General features: G+C 27.4%; 1 protein-coding gene and 1 long non-coding RNA gene across 4 annotated transcripts; one reads left to right on the top strand and one right to left on the bottom strand.

Annotated features, from left to right (window-relative positions):
• The first annotated feature begins 445 nt into the window (after window positions 1-445).
• LOC113796404 (uncharacterized) lies at window positions 446-19,872 on the top strand. Of its 2 annotated transcripts, XM_075821771.1 has the most exons (11): window positions 446-776; window positions 1,315-1,422; window positions 13,962-14,780; window positions 15,057-15,113; window positions 15,950-15,993; window positions 16,376-16,493; window positions 16,558-16,767; window positions 16,859-17,648; window positions 17,718-17,833; window positions 17,894-18,093; window positions 18,652-19,872. In XM_075821771.1, the coding sequence occupies exons 3-11, from the start codon at window positions 14,094-14,096 to the stop codon at window positions 18,674-18,676; spliced, it is 2,247 nt and encodes a 748-aa protein (XP_075677886.1). In that variant the 5' UTR covers window positions 446-776; window positions 1,315-1,422; window positions 13,962-14,093; the 3' UTR covers window positions 18,677-19,872. The 2 variants fall into 2 exon arrangements, with proteins under 2 accessions (XP_075677886.1, XP_027202478.2); XM_027346677.2 differs by lacking the exons at window positions 446-776; window positions 1,315-1,422 and adding an exon at window positions 2,640-2,884.
• Window positions 812-2,639, bottom strand: LOC142645490 (uncharacterized). 2 transcript variants are annotated; one of them, XR_012846620.1, is made up of 3 exons: window positions 2,117-2,611; window positions 1,668-1,994; window positions 812-1,565 (listed from the first exon to the last, which is right to left on the bottom strand). It is a non-coding gene; the product is annotated as an uncharacterized LOC142645490 (long non-coding RNA). The 2 variants fall into 2 exon arrangements; XR_012846619.1 differs by having other exon boundaries at window positions 1,668-2,639.
• Window positions 19,873-20,333: the final 461 nt, after the last annotated feature.

Below are 20,333 nucleotides of genomic sequence, written 5' to 3'. Positions count from 1 at the left end.
TGCCGTTGCTGCCTAAAACTGTATTGATGAAACACACACCAACAACAACAACAGCAACAACAGAAACTCTCTTTTTTTGGAATTTTTTTGTTTTCAATTTTGTTTCTTTCGTTTTATCAAATGAAATGAAATGAAGAAGAAATAATAACAAACAAACAAAAAGAAAAAACAAGAATCCAAATGGAATCAATATATACTTAACGGTCGTGTCCATTTTTTTCGGTTCTTTATTTCACTATCTCACTATCTCACTATCAGTGTGTTTGTTTGTATGTTTGTTCTTCAATATTGGTTGGTTGGTGTTTGTTATATAAGTTGTGTAAGATTCTACACAACTAACAACAACAACACACATATACAAGAATTCTATTTTCAGCTCATTTTCTTACAAAAATTCTGGTAATTTTTTTTCATTATTATTATCTATATTTCTTATGTGTATTTAAATTGTTTATTCATTGACAATCAACGAAAAAAACATTCGAATGCTGGTATAAAATATTATTCTTATTTCTGGAACTAAAAAAAAAGATAAAACAAAAACCATTTTCATAATTCAAAGTGTGGCTTTGGATAAACATTCTCTCTCGTTGTGTGTGTGTGTGTGTGTCTTTTAGACACCACCACAAACAAACAAACAAACAATTATTACACACACCGATAATTGATTAAAAAGGTGTGCGTGTGTGTGTGTGTTCTTAATTATCATTATCATCTGAATAATGAATTTGTGAAACAGAAAAAAATTCATCGAGAAAAACCACAAACAAAGTATGGTAAGTATTTTTCCAATGTTAATTTTCATTTTCAATTTTTTTGTTTTGTTTTGTTTTTAATTGTTTTGATTTTGTTTGATGTTTACAAAAATTCTGTTTCTTCTTGTCTTGTCTTGTGTTATATAACACACCGAAAGAAACAAGCATTCTGCGCTGTGTTTCCATAATCTTTGAATTTAAGGCAGGAATTTTCTTTTTAAATAAACCCAATGTTTGTGATGAAGAAATTCATTTGTGTTTGTTATTATTGGGTGGGCGAAATGAATAGTAACAACACAAATTGAATAGCCCTTGTTATTTTAAAAGTTTCTATTCGCAACTTTATTCTGGTTATAATGATGATGAGCTTGATGTTTATTTTTTTCTCTGCTCGTATTTTTTTCTCCTGTCATAATGATGGTATGTTTTGACATTTGAGTTTTTCTGGTTTATTTTGAAAAAAACAACAACATGTTTGATATTGGTGACAAATTTGATGACAATCTTTATATTTTTTTCTTATTATTTTTCCATTTTTTTTCGTTTTCAATCTTTCAAGTGACAAATATGATGACAGTAACGATGATGATGATGATGATGGCCAATACCGAAATAATTCGATAATTGAATTCTCAAATTTGGAAATTATTTTCAATATTGAAACAAGGTAGGTTTCGTTTATTTAATTTAATTTTCGAATCTAAAATTTTTTATTATTGAAAAACATAAATGAAATGCAATGCGCATGCGAATTTCGAAATTTTTTATTCTTCGTTTTTTCGAGTGATTAAATTCTTGTGAAAGCAAAATCTAAGAATAAAAAGAAGAAGAAAAATTGTTATAATTAGCGTTACGTTCATCATCATGATGTGTACTTAAAGTTTGTTGTTTTTATTCTGCAAAATTTATTACCAATTTTTTTCAAAAATGACAGTTCTACCATTAGTTGATGGTGATGGCGATGTTTACTTCGGAAAATCGTTAGTTGGTTAGTTTAGTTTAGTTGATTTTAAAATGGAAATTTTTTTCGTTTTGTTTTGCTGGTTTTTGCATAGAATAACATAACCAAAACCAAACAAACATTTAGACGTCACATTCATTGATGATGATGATTTTCCTGTCATAAATTTTCCACAAGAATTTTTTAGTTTTCCATTTTTTTTTCTTAACAACGTTGTCATTATTTGTTTATTTTTTTTTGTGGTTGTTGAATTAATTTGAGAAAAATAATTTTATTTTCTTGGCCATTCAATTATTTATAATCAAAATTGGTTCCATTAAATATATAATAAAATGAAACAAAATGTCAAAAACAAAAAATTTCAAAACTTGATAAGATAATGATTCATGATGAATTTTACATTACGAAATTTGGATGTCAGATGAAAAAGAAAATTTTGTAATTTTCACTCGTGTAAATCACTGGCATTTCATATTTTAACATTTGTCAGCCCGTTTGGATCGAAATAGATTCGAATATTATTAGTTTCGAATGAAATAAATGTTCGAATTTACATCTGATAATGATGATGATGATGATGATGTTAATCGATGATTATCGATGATTATCTTTGATAACGATATCTTTATCATAAATGTTATCTTTGCTTAATAAAGATTTCATTTCATTTCATTTTTTTAAAAATGAAATAATATTTCCTTGTTTCTGCTTAATCATAATCATGCTGATTTGATTTTGTGTCAATGTTATGCATCATGTTCAACTATGATGATGAACTATTTTTTTCCCTCCAAAAAATAATTTGCAGCAAGATAAAGAAAAAAAACAAGTATCAGTTTCATGTCCAAATGATGATAATTGAATTTTGGTTAGAATTTGAAAAAGGTCATGATTTAAAAAAAACGTAAATTTTTTTTCATTCAACTCAGAAGCAGCAGAAAAAAATGCATTGATTTTGCAAATCCTTGATCAAAATGAAAATGAAAAAAGAAAATCTGCTTCATCATTTGCCACGTTGATAATGATGATTATCACATCATATATTGAGCGCGACAAATATCAGCTAACCAAACCGCGATCGACCCAAGAAATAAATGTCATTTTCCTTTGAATGTTTTTTTTTTGAACATACCCCAATTCTGAAAGAAAAAAATCTGTCAATAAAAATGTAAGCATGACATTCATTTATTTTAAAGTTTTCAAATATAACAAATAATGATGGTGATGATAATGAAAAAATATCCAAATCTTTTTAGATCAAATCGATTACCTTTGGAAATAATTTTTGTTCAATTCAATTCTAATCGAAACATTCTGATAAAATTTTATTCGAAATTGAATCCAATGGCCAAAAAGTAACTTTTTTTCCCTCCAAAAATGCTTTTCTAGATTAGCTTCCATTGAAAATTATTAAAATATACTGATTAAATACTTAGTTAGCCATCCTTATTTGTTTCAATAGATTTGTTTTGAAAATGTTGTTTGTTTTCAGCCATCAAAAACATTTATAATAATTTTTTGAAACAAACAGATTTGCACCACAATAGTACATTGGAAATTCTTATGAATTCATCAAATTCTCAAAAGTACACAGTGTTTTTTTCGTTCGGATTTTGATTCGTGTTTTTCTTTTATTCTCTTTTTCCCTACAGTGACTATTTTGCACCCCTCAAGTTTATTATCGCGTTTAATCGAAACGAATTGAAGAAAATCTCCATTTTCCAGATAAAAACACTTTTCTGGATTCTTTTTTTTCGCCATTATTATTATTAAGTGACCATATTTCCTACAACATTTTCTTATGTTTGTTGTTTCATAACAAAATTTTTCTTTTGATAGGTTTCTTTTTCTTTGTTGTTGTTGAAACGTTTCGAGTGAATATATTTATTTGTATCTCTAGAATATTCTCTTCCTTTATATCAATGTTAGTGTTTTTTTCCCATTTTCATTTTATTCTTTAGAGACAAACACGCAAATACAACACACACACACAACAAATTATGTCACAAATTAAATTGAATGAATGATGATATGATTGGCTTCCTTTTTTTTCTCTCTCTCTCTCTCTCTCTCTCTCTCTCTCTCTCTCTCATTCATTCATTCAATTAGAAACTATTAAGAAGAAAGAAAAATGAAATCTAAAAAAGAATCGATTCGAATGAATTCATCACAAAATGACGAAATACTAAAAGTTAATTGTTGAAATAGACAAAAAGAAAAATCCATCTTGTTTTGATCTTTGTACAAAAAACAACAACATTGAATTAGAAATGGACAGGAATTTCTATTTAAACATTTTCATTCCATTCATTCATTTATGAATGAATGAAAATAGAAACTATAACTAAACAAGTGATAATAGTCGCACGCAATGTATGTATGAATTTATCCAATTTCCTTTTCCATAGTTATTACCAAATACCCAAAAAAAATGTCATATTCTCTTTAGGTGATCGAGAGTGGATGATGATGATGATGAAAGAATCGATTCTTGTTTTCTCTTTCTCACTCACTCTATATATAAATGCATACAAGTATATGCCATCCATTATGAAAATACAAACGAAAATAAAAATAATAAAAAAAACATGCACAATATCGATTTGTCAATTCTTCCGTATCGACATAGAAATTTGACTTTCTCATTCTTTCATTCTCTCATTCTCTTTCTCTTCGGAAATTCCATTGAAAAAGAAAAAATATTATCATTATTTTCAAATGATCATATTCAGGTTGTTTTTATATATTCTTTTGACGACAGGTCAATTTGGACACAATTTTTTTTTCTGTTTGTTGCTGGTTGCTGTTGTTGTTGTTTACACACTATATATGTATTTTCTGTCAATTTTCTTTTATTTGTCATCATCATCGTCGTCATCATCATCATTATTCATCAAGTTTCTTCTTCTGGAAATGTTATTTTTTCCTGTTATTCTTTTTTTTCCTTTCCAATAAGTAGCTATAGTAATTTGTTTCAGGTTGAGATATTTTCTCTCCCAAAAAGGTTGACTGATGATGATTGAGAGAAAACACTTTTGTTGTTGTTGTTGTTTCGCACTATAATTATTTTGTCATTTTTTTGTTTCCATTGACTTGATTCTTGTTGTCGAAATTATTGAATCGAATTGAATATCAGTCAATAATGAACTACTAAACAAAATTCTCTTTGAAAAAACAGTTTCTATTATTAAGATTCTGTTTGATGAAACAAATTTTTTTTCTGGCTTCACTTGAGTTGATTTGTTGATTTCAATTTGCTTTTTTTGAATTGTTTTGTTTGAGGGGTAAAAAATACATTTCTTTTTTCATCAAAATCAATCAATTTTTCTTCTTTCAATTAGAACAGAAAATTCACTTAGTTAGAAAGAAAAGATACAATAATTATTCAATATGTAGTTGTTGTCAAATATTTTCATTTCAATAATGATCATCATTGAAAATCTAATAATGACTAAGATTTTTCATTTTCCAATACAAAATGGATTAAAAAAATGCACTGTTTTTTTTTTTGTTTGTTTAAATCCGATTCTTTTCCCCTGTCTCTAATTTATTCATTCAAAAAATATATTTCATTCTGATAATTAGTTAGTTGTTGGATGATGATGATAATAATCATGAACACAACTTGTAAATAGTGAATTGGTTCCAACAACAACAACAACAGAATGCCGATAATGATTTCAAAATTTACTAATTAATCAGCCGATTGAGGAACTATTGAAACTAAAAAAGAGGGAAAGAAGAGAGAGAGAAATAATTTTGTATAAATCAAAAGTTCATCATCATCATCATCATTATCATGATTGTTGATCGAATTTTATTCAGAATTTATTTCTGGTACTTTATCAAATTCCAATGAATATTCTTGATGTTGATAAACCAAATTGTCATTTATGAGAATGAATGTTTGCCATTTTTGTTTTTTGTTTTTTTTGTTTAATTTTCCACTAATTGGAACAGTTATTTGATTTTGATTTTTTTTCCGAAGTTCAACATCATTATTATCATCTTTATCATTCATTCATTATCATTTCAATTTCAAATTACCCGTTAACTTGTTTTTGTTTTCTGGCAGTTTTTTTTTATTATCCGAGTTAAATAGTTTCAAAGAGTTCTCCTCTCTTTTTTGGAATTAGTCAATTTTTTTTTTTGGTTCGGGTTAAAAAGAAATTGAACGTTAATGACGATTTAATTATTTTTTGTTTCCAGTATTTCTCCTACTCTCTCTCTCTAGTTTTTTTTCAATGAAAAGGGAAAAATTTCATAAGAATTGGCAGTGTTTGGAAAATAACAATGTGTTTTTTTTCTACCAACTTTCTATTGCTTGTATACGAATGGAATTTACTTTTGCTTTCATATAAATTCTTTGTCACACTGTTGTCATTTATTTTGTTTCTTCTTCATCATCATGGTTAGCAAAATAGAAAATATGATTTGCATGTTTTTTAATTACAATAACTATTTTCATTAAAAAAAATAGTGTGGAGAGAGTGATGAAGAACAACAGAAATTTAATTATCAACAAAATGAAGAAAAAAAAAGTGAATCTCAGTATTAATATTCTGGTTCCTATTGAAAACCTAAAACCCAGAAAAAAAACAATAATAACATTATGAATTAAACTAAGATAGCCAGAAGCTGAAAATTCTGTATGAAAAAAATGTTGATTAATTAATAAAATTCATAGAAAATACGAACAAACTGCGATTACAACCAATCTATTTTATAGTTTTCGTGCAATGCAGAAAATTGAAATTTCTTTTTTTTTTTATTCTACGAAATTCACATTTTTTTTTTGTTGAAAAAAATCTATATTTATCATATGAATAATTTATATTTCGATTGAAGAATGATGTTGTTTTGTTTTGTTTTGTTTTTCACCCCCACTTGTTTATCTTGTTCTGATGATAAAAATAATTTTCTTCTCTCTTTCTCCATGTTGTGTTCCATAGAATATATATTCAGTGTATGTTTTTAAAATTAATTTCAGATTGGTTTTGTTTACATTGAAAGTTCAAAAATTGTTGTTGTTTATTTAAAATTCTTGGGGACAGTGTGTAACGAAAAAAAATTTTCTTTTTGAAAATTCTCCTGCATAACATTGTTTGTTTGTTTGTTGTCTACAGTTGTTGTTGTCGAAAGTTGAATGAATTTTTAATGAAAAAATATATAAAGATTCATGGATTGAATAGAAAATTTTGCTGTAACCGTTGCTGGAACGATGCAAAAAAAAGAAAGATGACAATACCAGCAGCAACAGAAAAATAAAATGATTGAAACTTGCTTTTATAAGTCAAATAGGAAAGAAAAACCTGTAACATGATCACTGAAATTGAAAAGAAAAATCCTGGATTTTTCTTAAAAAAAAAATTCTTCTGGATTTTTTTACGTTTGAACAGTGAACCAAAAAAAAATTTCATTTATTTTTCCAGCAACAACAAACATCGTGACATCGCAAATGTTTTGCTCCTTAATTGGTTATATATTCTTTTCAAAATCTATTTTCAACTTATTCGGTGTCCAAAGACTGGCTGACTGACTTATTTTATTTTATGACTGACTTAACACGATGATGGTGAATCTAACATCAGGTTTCAGGCCATTTCGTGTGTGTGTGTGTGTTTGGCTATTTTATTCTGAGGAATATTCTTGATGTTGTGAGTTGGAATGAATTTTTATTATTATTATTTTTTATTTTCCGGTCATAAACAGAATATTCTTTTTTTCATGAATTGAAATTCTCAAATTTGAATGTGTCAGAAACATTTATTCAGTTTGATCATGTTGTCGATGTTGTTGTTGTTGTTGCAATTTGGAACACTCAAAACGCCATCGCACATCGATATCATGATTGTTCGTGAGTTGAATTTAATCGGTTTTGAACTTTTTCTTTTTATATATTCACTGTGTTGTTGTTGTTGCTTTTTTTTCAATTTGTAATATTCAACAACAGAATTCGTTTGCTTTGATATAAACATTTAAAATTACTTATAAAATTACATTTATAAATATCGTATTTATGAATGTAATGGTGTTGATTTGTTGTAACAAATCATCATCAGAATCATTTCATAATTATCACATTATTATTGTTCATTTTCCAAAACAAAACTAACATTTGTTTGTGTGTGTGTGTGTGAAACTTTTCTTTTATCATTATTAGTTTTATATTATTTTAGTTAATATACTTCTGGTTTCTTTTTGTTGTTGTTAGCTTAGAATATCATTTCTGCACGAGAATCATTGGTCATTTTGTTTTGTTTTTCTTGGTTTTCACTAAATTATTGTGTTAATTAAGTTTTTTTTGGCTTTAATAAATTAATTAACAGCCAAAAAGGCTTTGCAAATTCTTAATAATTTAGTTTTATCAGGAAAGAAAATCAAACAATCTAATAGTTTTCTGAATTTGTAAAATCCCTAGAAAGTCTGGTTAATGTCAGAATAATTTGTTTGTAATTTCAATGATATTGATGGTGGTGATGATGATGATGAAAATCGAAAGCAAAATAACACAATTTCATTCGGATCGTTGTTGTGATTGTCAACGACAGAAGCAAACAAAAACAAAAAATCAACCAGAAATTCTCAAAGTTTTTTTTCTCTTTCCAATTCAAATGAATATATAACCCCTCATTCTCTCTTTCTTTCATTGAATTGAATTTTCCATTTGTAACTGGTATATAATAAATCGGACTTTGGATTTAATCCCAACCAAAAATAATGTGTCGAGAAAATGAGAATCAAAAAGAAAAGAAAAATTTTGTTGATTGACAAAATTTAGTGATAAATTTTCTCTATTTTGTTGACATGTAATCTTGTTGTTGTTGTTATTTGGATCGTTCATTAATTTGTCCCTCACAAATAAGAATGTCAATAATGTTTCTTTCTTTTTCTTTCTTTTTCTTGCTATAGCCACAGAATCGAAACAAGATTTTGATCGAGAAATCGAATTTTCCAATTCGTGATTCTTGATTTTTTTTTGTCGACCACATCAACACACATCAATTGAATTGACTTTTTTCCTAGATTTTTTTTGCTTTTGCTTTTTCACAATATCAAGGGATGAAAGGGGGTCGCTAGTGATGAAAAAACAAAAAACAAAAATCATTTTGATGTTTGTTTTTTTTTCTGTTCGGGAACCACATTTACAAATGTGTATTTCGGAATTATTTTGATGATGGCTTAAGAACATACATTTGCATTTGTTGCCAAAAGAAGATTAAATTTTTCTTTTCATATATTACGGTTTTGTTGTTGTTGTTGGTTTCATTTGTTCATCATCATTTCGATGATGATGATGATGATGAATAACAACAATAACACGGTTAGATGATTTGAAAATAGTTATTCTTCATCTTGTCATCATCATCAATGAATTATGTTGTTGTTGTATCCAAATTTTCAACAACCGAAACAAAAAACAACAAATTTTTCATATTGAATGAAATTTTGTTGTTGTTTTTTTTTACAAATTTCATAAGATTTTGGTTCAATATATATATTTCGAAATGGATGAATGAATGAATATCGATCAAACGAAAAAATCCTCATGATTTTTTTGCGTTTGATTTCTATCTAATTTATCTTTCGCTTTTTGTGAGTGTGTGTCAAATTTGACTTTCCTTTACGTACAAAAAAAATCAAAAATGAAAACTTTTTTGAAAAAAACAAGTATTTTTTTTGTTGTTGTTGTCTTCATTTCATCACATCATTGATTGGTGAGCATATTGGATAGAAAAAAAAACTGTAAATACTCAACATATGTGTGTGTTTGAAGTTTCTTCACTGGTTTCGGTTTCTTAAACCACCAAAAAAAATAAAAACTAAAATTCATCGAAATTCTGTCTAAATACTTTGATGTTATTCTTGCATGTAAGTTTTTCATTCATTCATTCATTCATTCATTGATCTGATCGATAAATAAATGATAATATCATCGTTTTGAATGCTTGAATAAAGATGTTTGATTGATTCGATTAGTTTGTTTTTTTTTCACATTTTATTTTCATGAAAAAAAGAAACATAGCATAGCTTTTTCGAAATATACAAACAAATGTAATGAAATGCATGATGAATTCGAATCATTCGGATTCGATTCTATCAATGTGAATAAATTTTTTATAAGCACCAAACAGCAAGCAATCATCATCATCATCATCACCATCGATTGATGATAATTTCAATTGATGATGGTAATATATTGACATACACACATACATATATGATAAAATATTTCAATCATTTATATCATCATCATCATCATATAGATTTAAAGGAAAATAAGTTCATAAAATATTCATTCAGTTCAATAATATAAAAGTGATAATGATGAATGAATGAATCGATCGATTTTAACAAGTTGTTGTTCAATTCATTTTTTTTCATCATCATCATCATCATTGAGTATTCTTATTATTATTTTGTTTTTCATTATCGTTATTAATCCATTCATCTTATCATCAGATCTCTCTCTCTCTCCCTCCAATCGATATTTGATGATTATGAATAATTGAATAACATCATCGAGTATGTTACAAAGATGTTTTGATCTGTTTGATTATTATTGTTTTTTGGTTTATTTGATCTTCAACAAGAAAAAAAAATGTTTCACTGTAAATGTTTACTGATTTTCCAATATCAGAATATCTAGAATTGAAGATTGATGAAATACAGAATGAAATGAGAACAAGAAAAATTGTTTTTACGTTTATTTTCTCCATCTATTTCTTCTTGTTTTTTTCATTTCATTTCTCTGTACATTTTATAATGATGATGATGATGATCATCATCATCATCACTTTATTAGTGATAGTAAATTAACGAAAGAAAGATATTTATTTTTCTCTCAAAAGCTAGACAAGATTCTAAATTCTTTTTCGTTCCTGGACCAAAAAATTCCAACATTTTTCTGTTTCTCTGTTGTTCATTATTTGTTATAAAAGCTTATAGATAGAAATAAATAAGAAATTCTTGTCCGTTATAATCATTTTTATCAGATTTTTTTGTTGTTGTTGTTGTTGTTGTTCCACTTTATTATTAGCTAATAATATTTTTTTTCCAAATTCTTACATCATAATATCGATATCCAGATTGATTCTATCTATTTCAAAAAATGATAGAGTATAGAAATACCAACAACAACAACAACAATAAAAAAAATGAAAACTATTAGGACAGCTAATGATCATCCCATGAGAGAATATCATCATCATAGAGAATAAAATCAAGAAAAAGATGCTTATAATCATCATTAGATATTGGATATTGGAGTACTTTTTTTTTGTCCAATCTTTTTCCAACATTCACATTATTATTATATCGATTTATAGTTGACTATTTTTTTTCATTACTTTTTCTGATTATAAATATTTTCTATTCAAAGATTTAAAGATTTTATTAGACAGATTGATTGATTGATTGATTGATTGGAAATTGTTACATAGTTTGTATCGATATTCTGAATTCTCTATTAATTTCCTTTTTTTACTTTATATATTAACAACATTATGAAACATTCTTTATATGCTAAAGGCAAAATTTTGAACAGAAGAAACAAAAAAGTATATCATTTTGGGTTTTGTTTGTTTGCTTGTTTCATTCTATGATTTAGAATTTGAATCTGAATCTAATCGATTTTTATTATTATTATTATTGGTTGACTGGTATTATTCGTTGTTGTTATAACAAATTTACAATTTATTTTTATTCAAATGACAATAGTTTGTGTGTGTGTGTGTGTGATGATAGATGTTTGTCAATAGTTTTTTCGATCAATATTTTTATTTTGGTGCATATTTAATCAAGAAGAAGAAGAAGAAAATCACAGTTCATTTCAATATATTCACATTATGCATTTGTTACATTTTTGTCGTTGTTGTGATGGATATACAAGAAAGAAAGAAAAATAATAATACAATCTATAGATTTATTTCGATAGAAAAAAAAATCTAGTTTACTTTTACTTTTTTTTATTATTTGATTTGATTTTCTATTATTGGACCCTTATGAAACAGAAATGAATATATCTTCTTCTTCTTCTTTTGCCCAATCCAAATAGGAAGTGTGTCTATATCTTTGACAAAGTGTTTTTTTTTCTATTTGTCTATTCGGGTCGGTTGTATAAAAAAATTTGTTATTGTTGCTGAATAACCATTGATACAAATAGATGCAGAAGTTTTTTCCCCTCTCAACATATACATCTTTGTGTTATTTGAAAAACGAAATAATTTATTCATCATCATCATTATCACTGTTGATACATATCAATGTAATTCATGTATCTTTTTAGAAATTTTTTTTTTTGACTTCCATATGATCACCTACCGAAAAAAAGAAAGAAAAAGAATCCAAATATCAAATAATTCTCGATTCATGAATGATGATGATGATGATGGAATTCGTGAGTAAACAATTCTGTCTCTCTTTCACTTTTATTCTCGATCAAATATTTTTTTTATTCATTCATTCATTCATTCTGTTGATATTTCCATTCAATGCCTTCTATTTTGGAATAATAATGATAATGAATATAAAATGAATGAATGAATGAATGAATAAATATTTTGTCTACAGAATGGTTTAAAACCTGTGTGTGTGTATGTATGTATGTTTCAATTGTATTTTGATGATGGAAAATAACATGATTTTGGGTGAAACAAAAGGGATAGAAAATGAAAATGAATAATAAAAAAACAATGAAAATTTGATAGATATGAATATGAATATGAAAATATTTTATGTTTTGTTTGAAAATTTAAATTTTGATTTCATTTTCTTTACCTTCATTCAATATACGTTGGTTGATTTATATTTGCATATTTTTGTTTTCTTTTTTGAAGGAAACAAAAAACATATTCTCTTTTTTTTTTTGATCAACCTGTATATCTTGCGGGGTATTTTCTCTTTTCATTTTGAATGACAAAAACTTTTATTCGAACAAGCTGATGATGATGAACTTCAGGGGAAAAAAATTCTTTGGAAATTTTTTGTTTTGTTTTCAATAAATAAAAAACAAAACTTCAAATCCATCAATGCGGAAGGCGGTACAGTGAAACAACAACAAAATTACTATCGTTTACTTATAGGGCGTATTCTAGTCCATTTCAATTGATCATTGTTGTTGTTTTTTAATGACAATAACAGACAGAATTTTATTTATCTCTTCTATAATTCTAATAAACCATATTATTATTATTATGTAATAATAATCTAATGGAAAAAATGATTACTATTGTTGATTGAACTAAAGAGAGAAAGAAAGAAAATTGAATTGTATTCATTTAAAAGAAAAGAAAAGAAAAGAAAAGAAATTTAATTTTTGTTTTATCTTATCCAGAAAATTATCCTTGTAAATACTTTTAGTTAGGTTAGGTTAAAGTAAGTTTTTTTTTGTGTTTGTTTTACACATTTAATTTTTTGTTTGTTTGTTGCTTCTGTGCTTACCACCCCCAACCGTAAACATAATCGAATTTAACGAATCAAATAATTCGAACAACAACAACAACTGGCAATCATAATATTCAAACAACGGACCAAAAAATTTACGTTTTTTTTTTTCTTTCTTTTTATCAGTTTAATTTATTATTATTATTTTTGTTTTTTTGTTTGTTCCGTGTATACTCTCTCCACATACGTACATAACAGTTTTTTTTACATTTAAATTCTGATCATCGCGTGTTTGTTTTTTTTATATTTTCATATAATAATAGAGAATTGAAAATACATTCAGATTCAAATAAACAAACAAACAAACAAACAAACATTCGGTTTCAGTAAAAGGAAATATTGAGTTTGTTAATTGAAAAAAAATTATATATTGATATATGAAATATAAATGACCTTTATTATATTGGTGATAAAGAAAATCATAATTATTATTTGACCATTTTCACATTGAAAATTGTAAGTACATTTCGTTTTTTTTTCTTTTATCAAAACGAAAAAATTAATTAAAATATTTTCTCACACTGTTGTTTCTCGTTGTGTTTAAAAAGTTGTGTTTAAATTTCATCTAATCTTCTGTTGCCGAGTAGTTTCCTTTTCATAATCATTGTTTGTAATTAATTAGTTTATCCATTTATATGGTTTAAGAGTAATGAATTTTATTTCGAACAACAACAACAACAACAACAAAAAAAGTTTTCGTGAATTTTCTCTGGTTCTTTAATTTAATTTTAATTTCAATTTTTTACTTAAATTAATTTCAAATTCCTTTTCCGTTTTTTTATTCTCTTTTCTTCCAATAGATATTATTATTACAAGTCCTATTTCGATTCTTAGTCAAAGAAAAAAAAGCGGTGAAGAAAGAACAACGAAAAAAAATACGAAGAAGAAGAATAATTTTATTTATATTTTTTTTCGGGTAATTCGTATGAATTATGTCTGAAGACGATGTTTATGAAAGTTTTTGTACAATCAAAAACGACAATACCGACGACGACGACCAACAACAACAACAACATCATCTTTATAACGTTGATAAAAATAACAATAACAACATCTTAATTAATTTATCATCCGATCAAAATATTGATTCGATACGTAAAGATTCAATTAATCAACAGAAACGTTATCGATACGAAGATAATATTGAAAATTCAAAAATTTTAGATAAAAATATTTTAGATTCAAATAAAAATAGTAAAAATATTGAACAATTATTACGTAATTCTCGTACAAACAATTCATTATCATCATCATCATCATCTATTGTAGAACAAAAACAACAATCGATCAATTCAGATGGTGATGATGGCAATGGTGTTAATGATGTTGATGATGATAATGATCAAACCGATAATGACGATGATGATGATGATGATGATGATGATGGTCCAAAACGTAAACGTATCCGTAAAAATTTATTAAATACCAGTAGTAATAGTAATAATAATCATAATAACGATATAATCAACGTTGACGATAACAACAACAACAACAACAACGGAAAAAATAATAACGCCCAACAAAAATCAACATCAACAATATTAAAACAAGATAATAATCATAATAATAATAATAATAATCTTATTAATATGGAAGTTCGTTTTCTAGTTTCTAGTCGTGTAAGTTCCATTATCTTTCTTTTCTCATTTGTTTAATTATTATTACCTTTAGAGAGTTGTTAACTTTAAGTAAAATTGTAAAATAGTTAGATTTAGGTAGTAGTATCAGAATATAGAATCAAATGAATTTTTTTTTTTTGACGTATTATATTCTAAATAATTCATTGTTCTTTCTCATTTCTCAATTCTATATTATTGTTGGGGCGGGCTATTTATTTGAATGGTCTCTTTTTTTTTGGTAAAAATGAATGGCTATTTAAAAAAACCCGATTATAGGATGCCGGTGCCATTATTGGTCGTGGTGGTTCCAACATAACTCATCTTCGACAAACTGTATGTATTCATTTGATTAAAAATTTAAATTTCATTCTTTTTTTTTCAAATGAAAAAATTGTTTATTATCATTTCCTTTTTTTGGATATATTCATCCTTGCTGTGATTTTTTTTTTTAAATGAGAGAATATAACTTTCCTTAATAATTGAATCTTTGATCTGCTTGGCCGAAAAGAGTTATTATTTTATAATACTAATCTAATGTTGTAGGAAAATATTTCCTAAAACGTTTCTAATAATATTTCTAATTAATTTTTTTTTATTATAAAAACCAGTCAAAACTGATAGAAAATGTTTTTCTCTTTCTTTTTACTCTTTTTTTTTCCTTTTTTTCTATTCAATAATCGATTCCCAATTATATATTCAATCATTCACCAATGACCGATTTTGACCGTAAAAATAACCGTAATTTAAAAAAACCTATGACCGAACCTTGTTGATTCAAATGAATATGAATTGGCCGATGATCATTCGTCGACAACAAACCACACGACCAACGAACCACAAACCGGCAACCATCAACCATATATAAATTTTTAAAAATTAATCCATCAACCTGGTTAATATGTGTTATGAAATTTGTTATAATTTGGCTTCATCATTGGGCGTTATCATTACCAAATGACAAAACATGATTTAAATTTGATTGCTTTAATGGGACCGGTGTGTGTGCGTGTGTATGGGTTAATCGCATATTTAAACTTGAAATTTTTTGCTTCCTTTCTGTATTTCATTATTATACCAAACACCAATGAAACCATCACCAACCCGTTTGATTTGAAAACCCAAATTCAAACAAAAAAAAATCAATTATTATCAATGAATGAATCTTATAGTATGAATCATCAATAACCGTGCCCGATTGTCTTTCACCAGAACGGTATAGTTTGTTTTTAAAAAATTTTATTCATCACATTTTTCTATGTTTCGGAATTGTTGAGCTTATTATTTCCTTCCGAAATGAAATTAGTTTTAGTATCCGCTTATTCAATGATCTGTTTTTTTCCCGCTCACTAATACCACCAATCCTGCCATTGCTGCTACGCCTACCTTCACCTTACCCGACGGAAATTCTTTAGATTAATCAGATATTTTTTTGTTGTTGTTGCCTATTTATGTGTGGGTGTTGGTGTTAATGCGCGTGGGCGTATTTGTTACCTATTCTGGTTCTTTTGTCTAATCTTTATTTTTTCATTTTTTCCAAATTCTTTTGAATTGAAAATTTACAAAACAATATTAATAACCTACAAACATAACAAAAGAATATTAACGATCGTGGCCAACGTGGATAAAGTTATCAAAATTGTACGAGAAATATTGAAATTTATTGACTCAACAGCAGTATCATCTACTTCTGCTTCGATAACATCAAATTCTTCGGTTAGTAGTTTTTGTATTTTTTTCAAATTTCTATCATTTGTGAAAATATTCAAATCTCGTTTAGCGTTCAAGATTTCCGGCAAATAAAGCAACAAATAGAAACTCATCGATACCAGTTATTGGTAGTGATCAACGATCATCATCTCGAAATGGATCATCCGCATCAACAACTCAAACTACTAATAGTCTTTGTGAAATACGATTATTATTACATACATCACATGCGGGTGGATTAATTGGTAAAGGTGGTGCACGTATTACACAATTGCGAGAGGTATTTCATCTTTCTATCTGATAATATTTGATTTCTGTTTTATGCAATTTCATTCATTATATTGTCACTTTTTTTTACAAAAAAATCACAGGAAACTAAAGCTGGAATTAAAGTATATTCGGAATGCTGTCCACAAAGTACCGAACGTGTTTGCGCTGTAACTGGACCGATCGATATTGTTACAAATGCCTTAGGAATTATATTGAATCTGATTCGAACGTTTCCCATCAAAGGACCAAATCAATTATATAATCCTGCAAATTTTGATCCATTCATGTCGTTACGTTATGGTGGGTATGGTGAAACAGCTCCTGGACCGTTACAACATGGTCCATCACAACCGTCGATTCAACAACCACCTCCCCATCATGAACCAAGCCGAACAAATAGTATATTTACACCACCACCGATTCCACCACCACCCCCTGCACAATATCATCATCCAGCACCACCAATGCATCATCCACATCCGCATCCTCATCACGCTCATCCCCATACTCATCCTCATCATCATCCATTCTCGTCGCCATCAAATACCGGCAATCGTCATTTATCAACATTAACTAATGGACCACCACAATCTCAAACACATCCTCATCATCATTTAATGGATCATGGCCGTTCTCCATCCGATTTTGGAGCCACATCACCATCATTTTTGGCAGCCGCTGCTGCTGCAGCTCATCATCATCATCATTGGCCACAGGCAACAAATACAGGTCCACCACAAGTCAGCTGTAGCGGTGGTGGTCGAATGGCAACTATACGTGCGGCAGCAGCTGCCGCAGCAGCAGCAGCCGCGGCTGCTGCTGCTACTGGAAATTCTGGTCAACCGGATGTATTCGGTCCCACAAACGATGATCCATTCCGTTGGATTACAGGTGAGAAAAAGTTACTAAACTGAATTCGTTCTTTTGATTAAATATCATGGTTTATCGTTATGCATTTAGAAGCAAAACATTATGATACAAATCGTCTTCAGAATACTTTGATGAAACGTGATGATGTTTCATTCATCATTAATCCGAATGGTACAGCTATTTCAACGATCAAAGTTAATCATAAGGTACTATTGTTTTTAAATTTCAAAGTTCTGAATCTGAATTTTTGTTATGAAAAATTTAAGGTTGTTGGTGCAATAATTGGTCGTGGTGGTAATCGTATCAAAGAAATTCGTATTAAAACACAGGCCGATATTTCAATCGATCAAATGAAAAATAGTAGCGGTGGCAATCCATCATCATCTGCAGGCGGTAGTACACGTTCGATTACGGTCAAAGGATTATATAATGATGTTCAAGCAGCCGTATCCATGATATGTAACTGGTAAGTTTTACAAATTAATTTATCAATCAATGATGATTATAGATTGATTAATTGATTATGCATGAATTCACATCGAAAATTCGAATCGATCAATAATCGATTTGAAATAAAACGAATAAATATTTATGTCTCAGTTGATCTGGAAGACTAGTGATTTTGTTGTTCTCAAGTAGAACTTGTGTAATCATCAATTCGAATGATTATATGGTTCTCGATGCAAATCACCGGAATCATTCCTATATTCTTTGCCAATATGGAAAAAAAGCCAGCATAAAAACATGTTTGTGTTTTATGCGTATTTAAGATGAAGAATTCTGGGATTCATATATAGCATTTCTTAAACAAAGAGTAAACATAAAATCACTATCTTCTGATGAACTGATGAACTGAATCAACGGCGATGGAAAAAAAACTCAATATTTTGCATGCTCTGCTGAAATTTTTTTTAACGTTCATTAGAATTGAATTATTTTTAAAAATTCGTGATTTTTTTTTGATTTGATTTGATTTCATCAATCTAATTTTCTTCACGATTTTTTTTTCTAATTTTTATTACAGCATCGATGAGAATCAAAATATTTGATTATTCAACAACATCATCATCATCAACAAGTATTTCTAATTCAATCTAAATTTTCCATAAATTCATATTATAATGGTGGATCTCTCTACAATTTCAAAACACATATACACACATATACACTTTCATTTGGATCTGGTTCATGGCTCTCTCAATGGCTGGCAATCAAAAATTGAATATTCTCACTTCTTTCGTTTTTTTCCAGTTTTCACACACACACACACATCACTTTCATTGCAAAATTTATTTCAAAAATTTTTTTCAAAACACATCTTTCTTTTTCAATATTTGCCGGAAATTTTGCAAATATATTTTTTCCTTTTTTTGTAATGTTTTGTTTTTATTTCTAGAGCCCAAAAATGCATCATGAATCGTCATCATCATCATCATCATGGGAGAAACTTTGATGAATATATAATAAATGATGATGATGAAAAGAGAGAAAACTAATATTAGGTTTGAATGAATTCTCGGGTAAAAGTTTTCACTGATTTCGAGTACTTATTTTCGGTATCATACGATGGATGATGAACGAACAACAAAAAAAAACTTTAAAAACTTCAAACTGAATTATTTGATGATGTTAAGGAAAGGCTGATGATGTTGATACGATTTGATGAAATCCACTTATCAAATAAAGTAAAACTAATATCAAAACAAACAAAAACAAAAAAACGATGAAAAATAATGACAACTATTGTAGCGAATTTTAGATTAAAATTTTTCTCGATATTTATGATGATCATCATAATTCTTTATTCATTATAATGATGATGTGGCCATTGTTTTATTCATTTGTTGTTATAAATGAAGTTCATGTAATGTTTTTGTTTTTCAATTTTTTTTTCTCTGAAAAACCGGCAAAATATCATTTCCTTTTCCATTTATATTTCAATATCATTTTCCCATTATAATAAACAAATACAACAACAACAATAACAATGGAAAGAAAATTTTAATAAACACACAGAGACCAATCACAAACACATACACACACACTTGATTAATTAGTTTCTTGTAATAATAGATCAAATAAATGCAAATGCGAAAAAAAATTCAAAATCAATTGAAAAAAAAACACAAAAAATCATTTTCCAAGAAATTATAATTGAAACACACATCATATTCAATTATTATTTTATTGTGAAAAGAAAATTGAAATTTCAAAAAATAAAATTTGATGCTAAATAATGAATGAATGAATGATTTGTCGATTCTGGTTTTGTTGTTATTGTGTTATTCTCAATATCATCATGATTGAATTTTTTTTTTTTTTGATTTCAAAACAATCATCATCAATTGAATTTCAATTATTCATTCATTGCACGAACAACCGACAACAAATAACAATGGCTAAAAAGATCACCAATCACCATTTCGATCAATATAATGTCAATGTTTACAATTCTCGTTGACGATGATGATGATGGATCAAATGACAAACAAACGACAAAATCAAACAAAAGAAAATCTCGTTTCGAGTATTGCTTCAAGGCAATATAAATATCAAACACAATTGTAATATCAATAATATTATATTCTGGTCCATTCAATCAGATAAATGAAATCAACCAACAGATTTTAATCGAAAATTATCGTTTATTATAATCATTTGTTTTTTTTACATGAAAAATTTCAAAATCAAAAAAAAAAAAAAAAT

This window comes from Dermatophagoides pteronyssinus, unplaced genomic scaffold (assembly GCF_027571235.1).
Source record: "Dermatophagoides pteronyssinus isolate colony J.1.1.1.1 unplaced genomic scaffold, Derpt_VIB-CSIC_2022.12 sq0012, whole genome shotgun sequence".
Classification (NCBI taxonomy): Eukaryota; Metazoa; Arthropoda; class Arachnida; order Sarcoptiformes; family Pyroglyphidae; genus Dermatophagoides; species Dermatophagoides pteronyssinus.
This window is presented reverse-complemented; position numbering and strand designations above follow the sequence as displayed.

Bases quoted from the DNA above. Each gene is read 5' to 3' on its own strand.
- LOC113796404 (XM_075821771.1), top strand. From the start codon at position 14,094: ATGTCTGAAGACGATGTTTATGAAAGTTTTTGTACAATCAAAAACGAC. The intron at 15,114-15,949 runs GTATGTATTCAT...TGAATCTTATAG, and splicing joins TAACTCATCTTCGACAAACT to TATGAATCATCAATAACCGT. The intron at 17,834-17,893 runs GTACTATTGTTT...GAAAAATTTAAG, and splicing joins CGATCAAAGTTAATCATAAG to GTTGTTGGTGCAATAATTGG.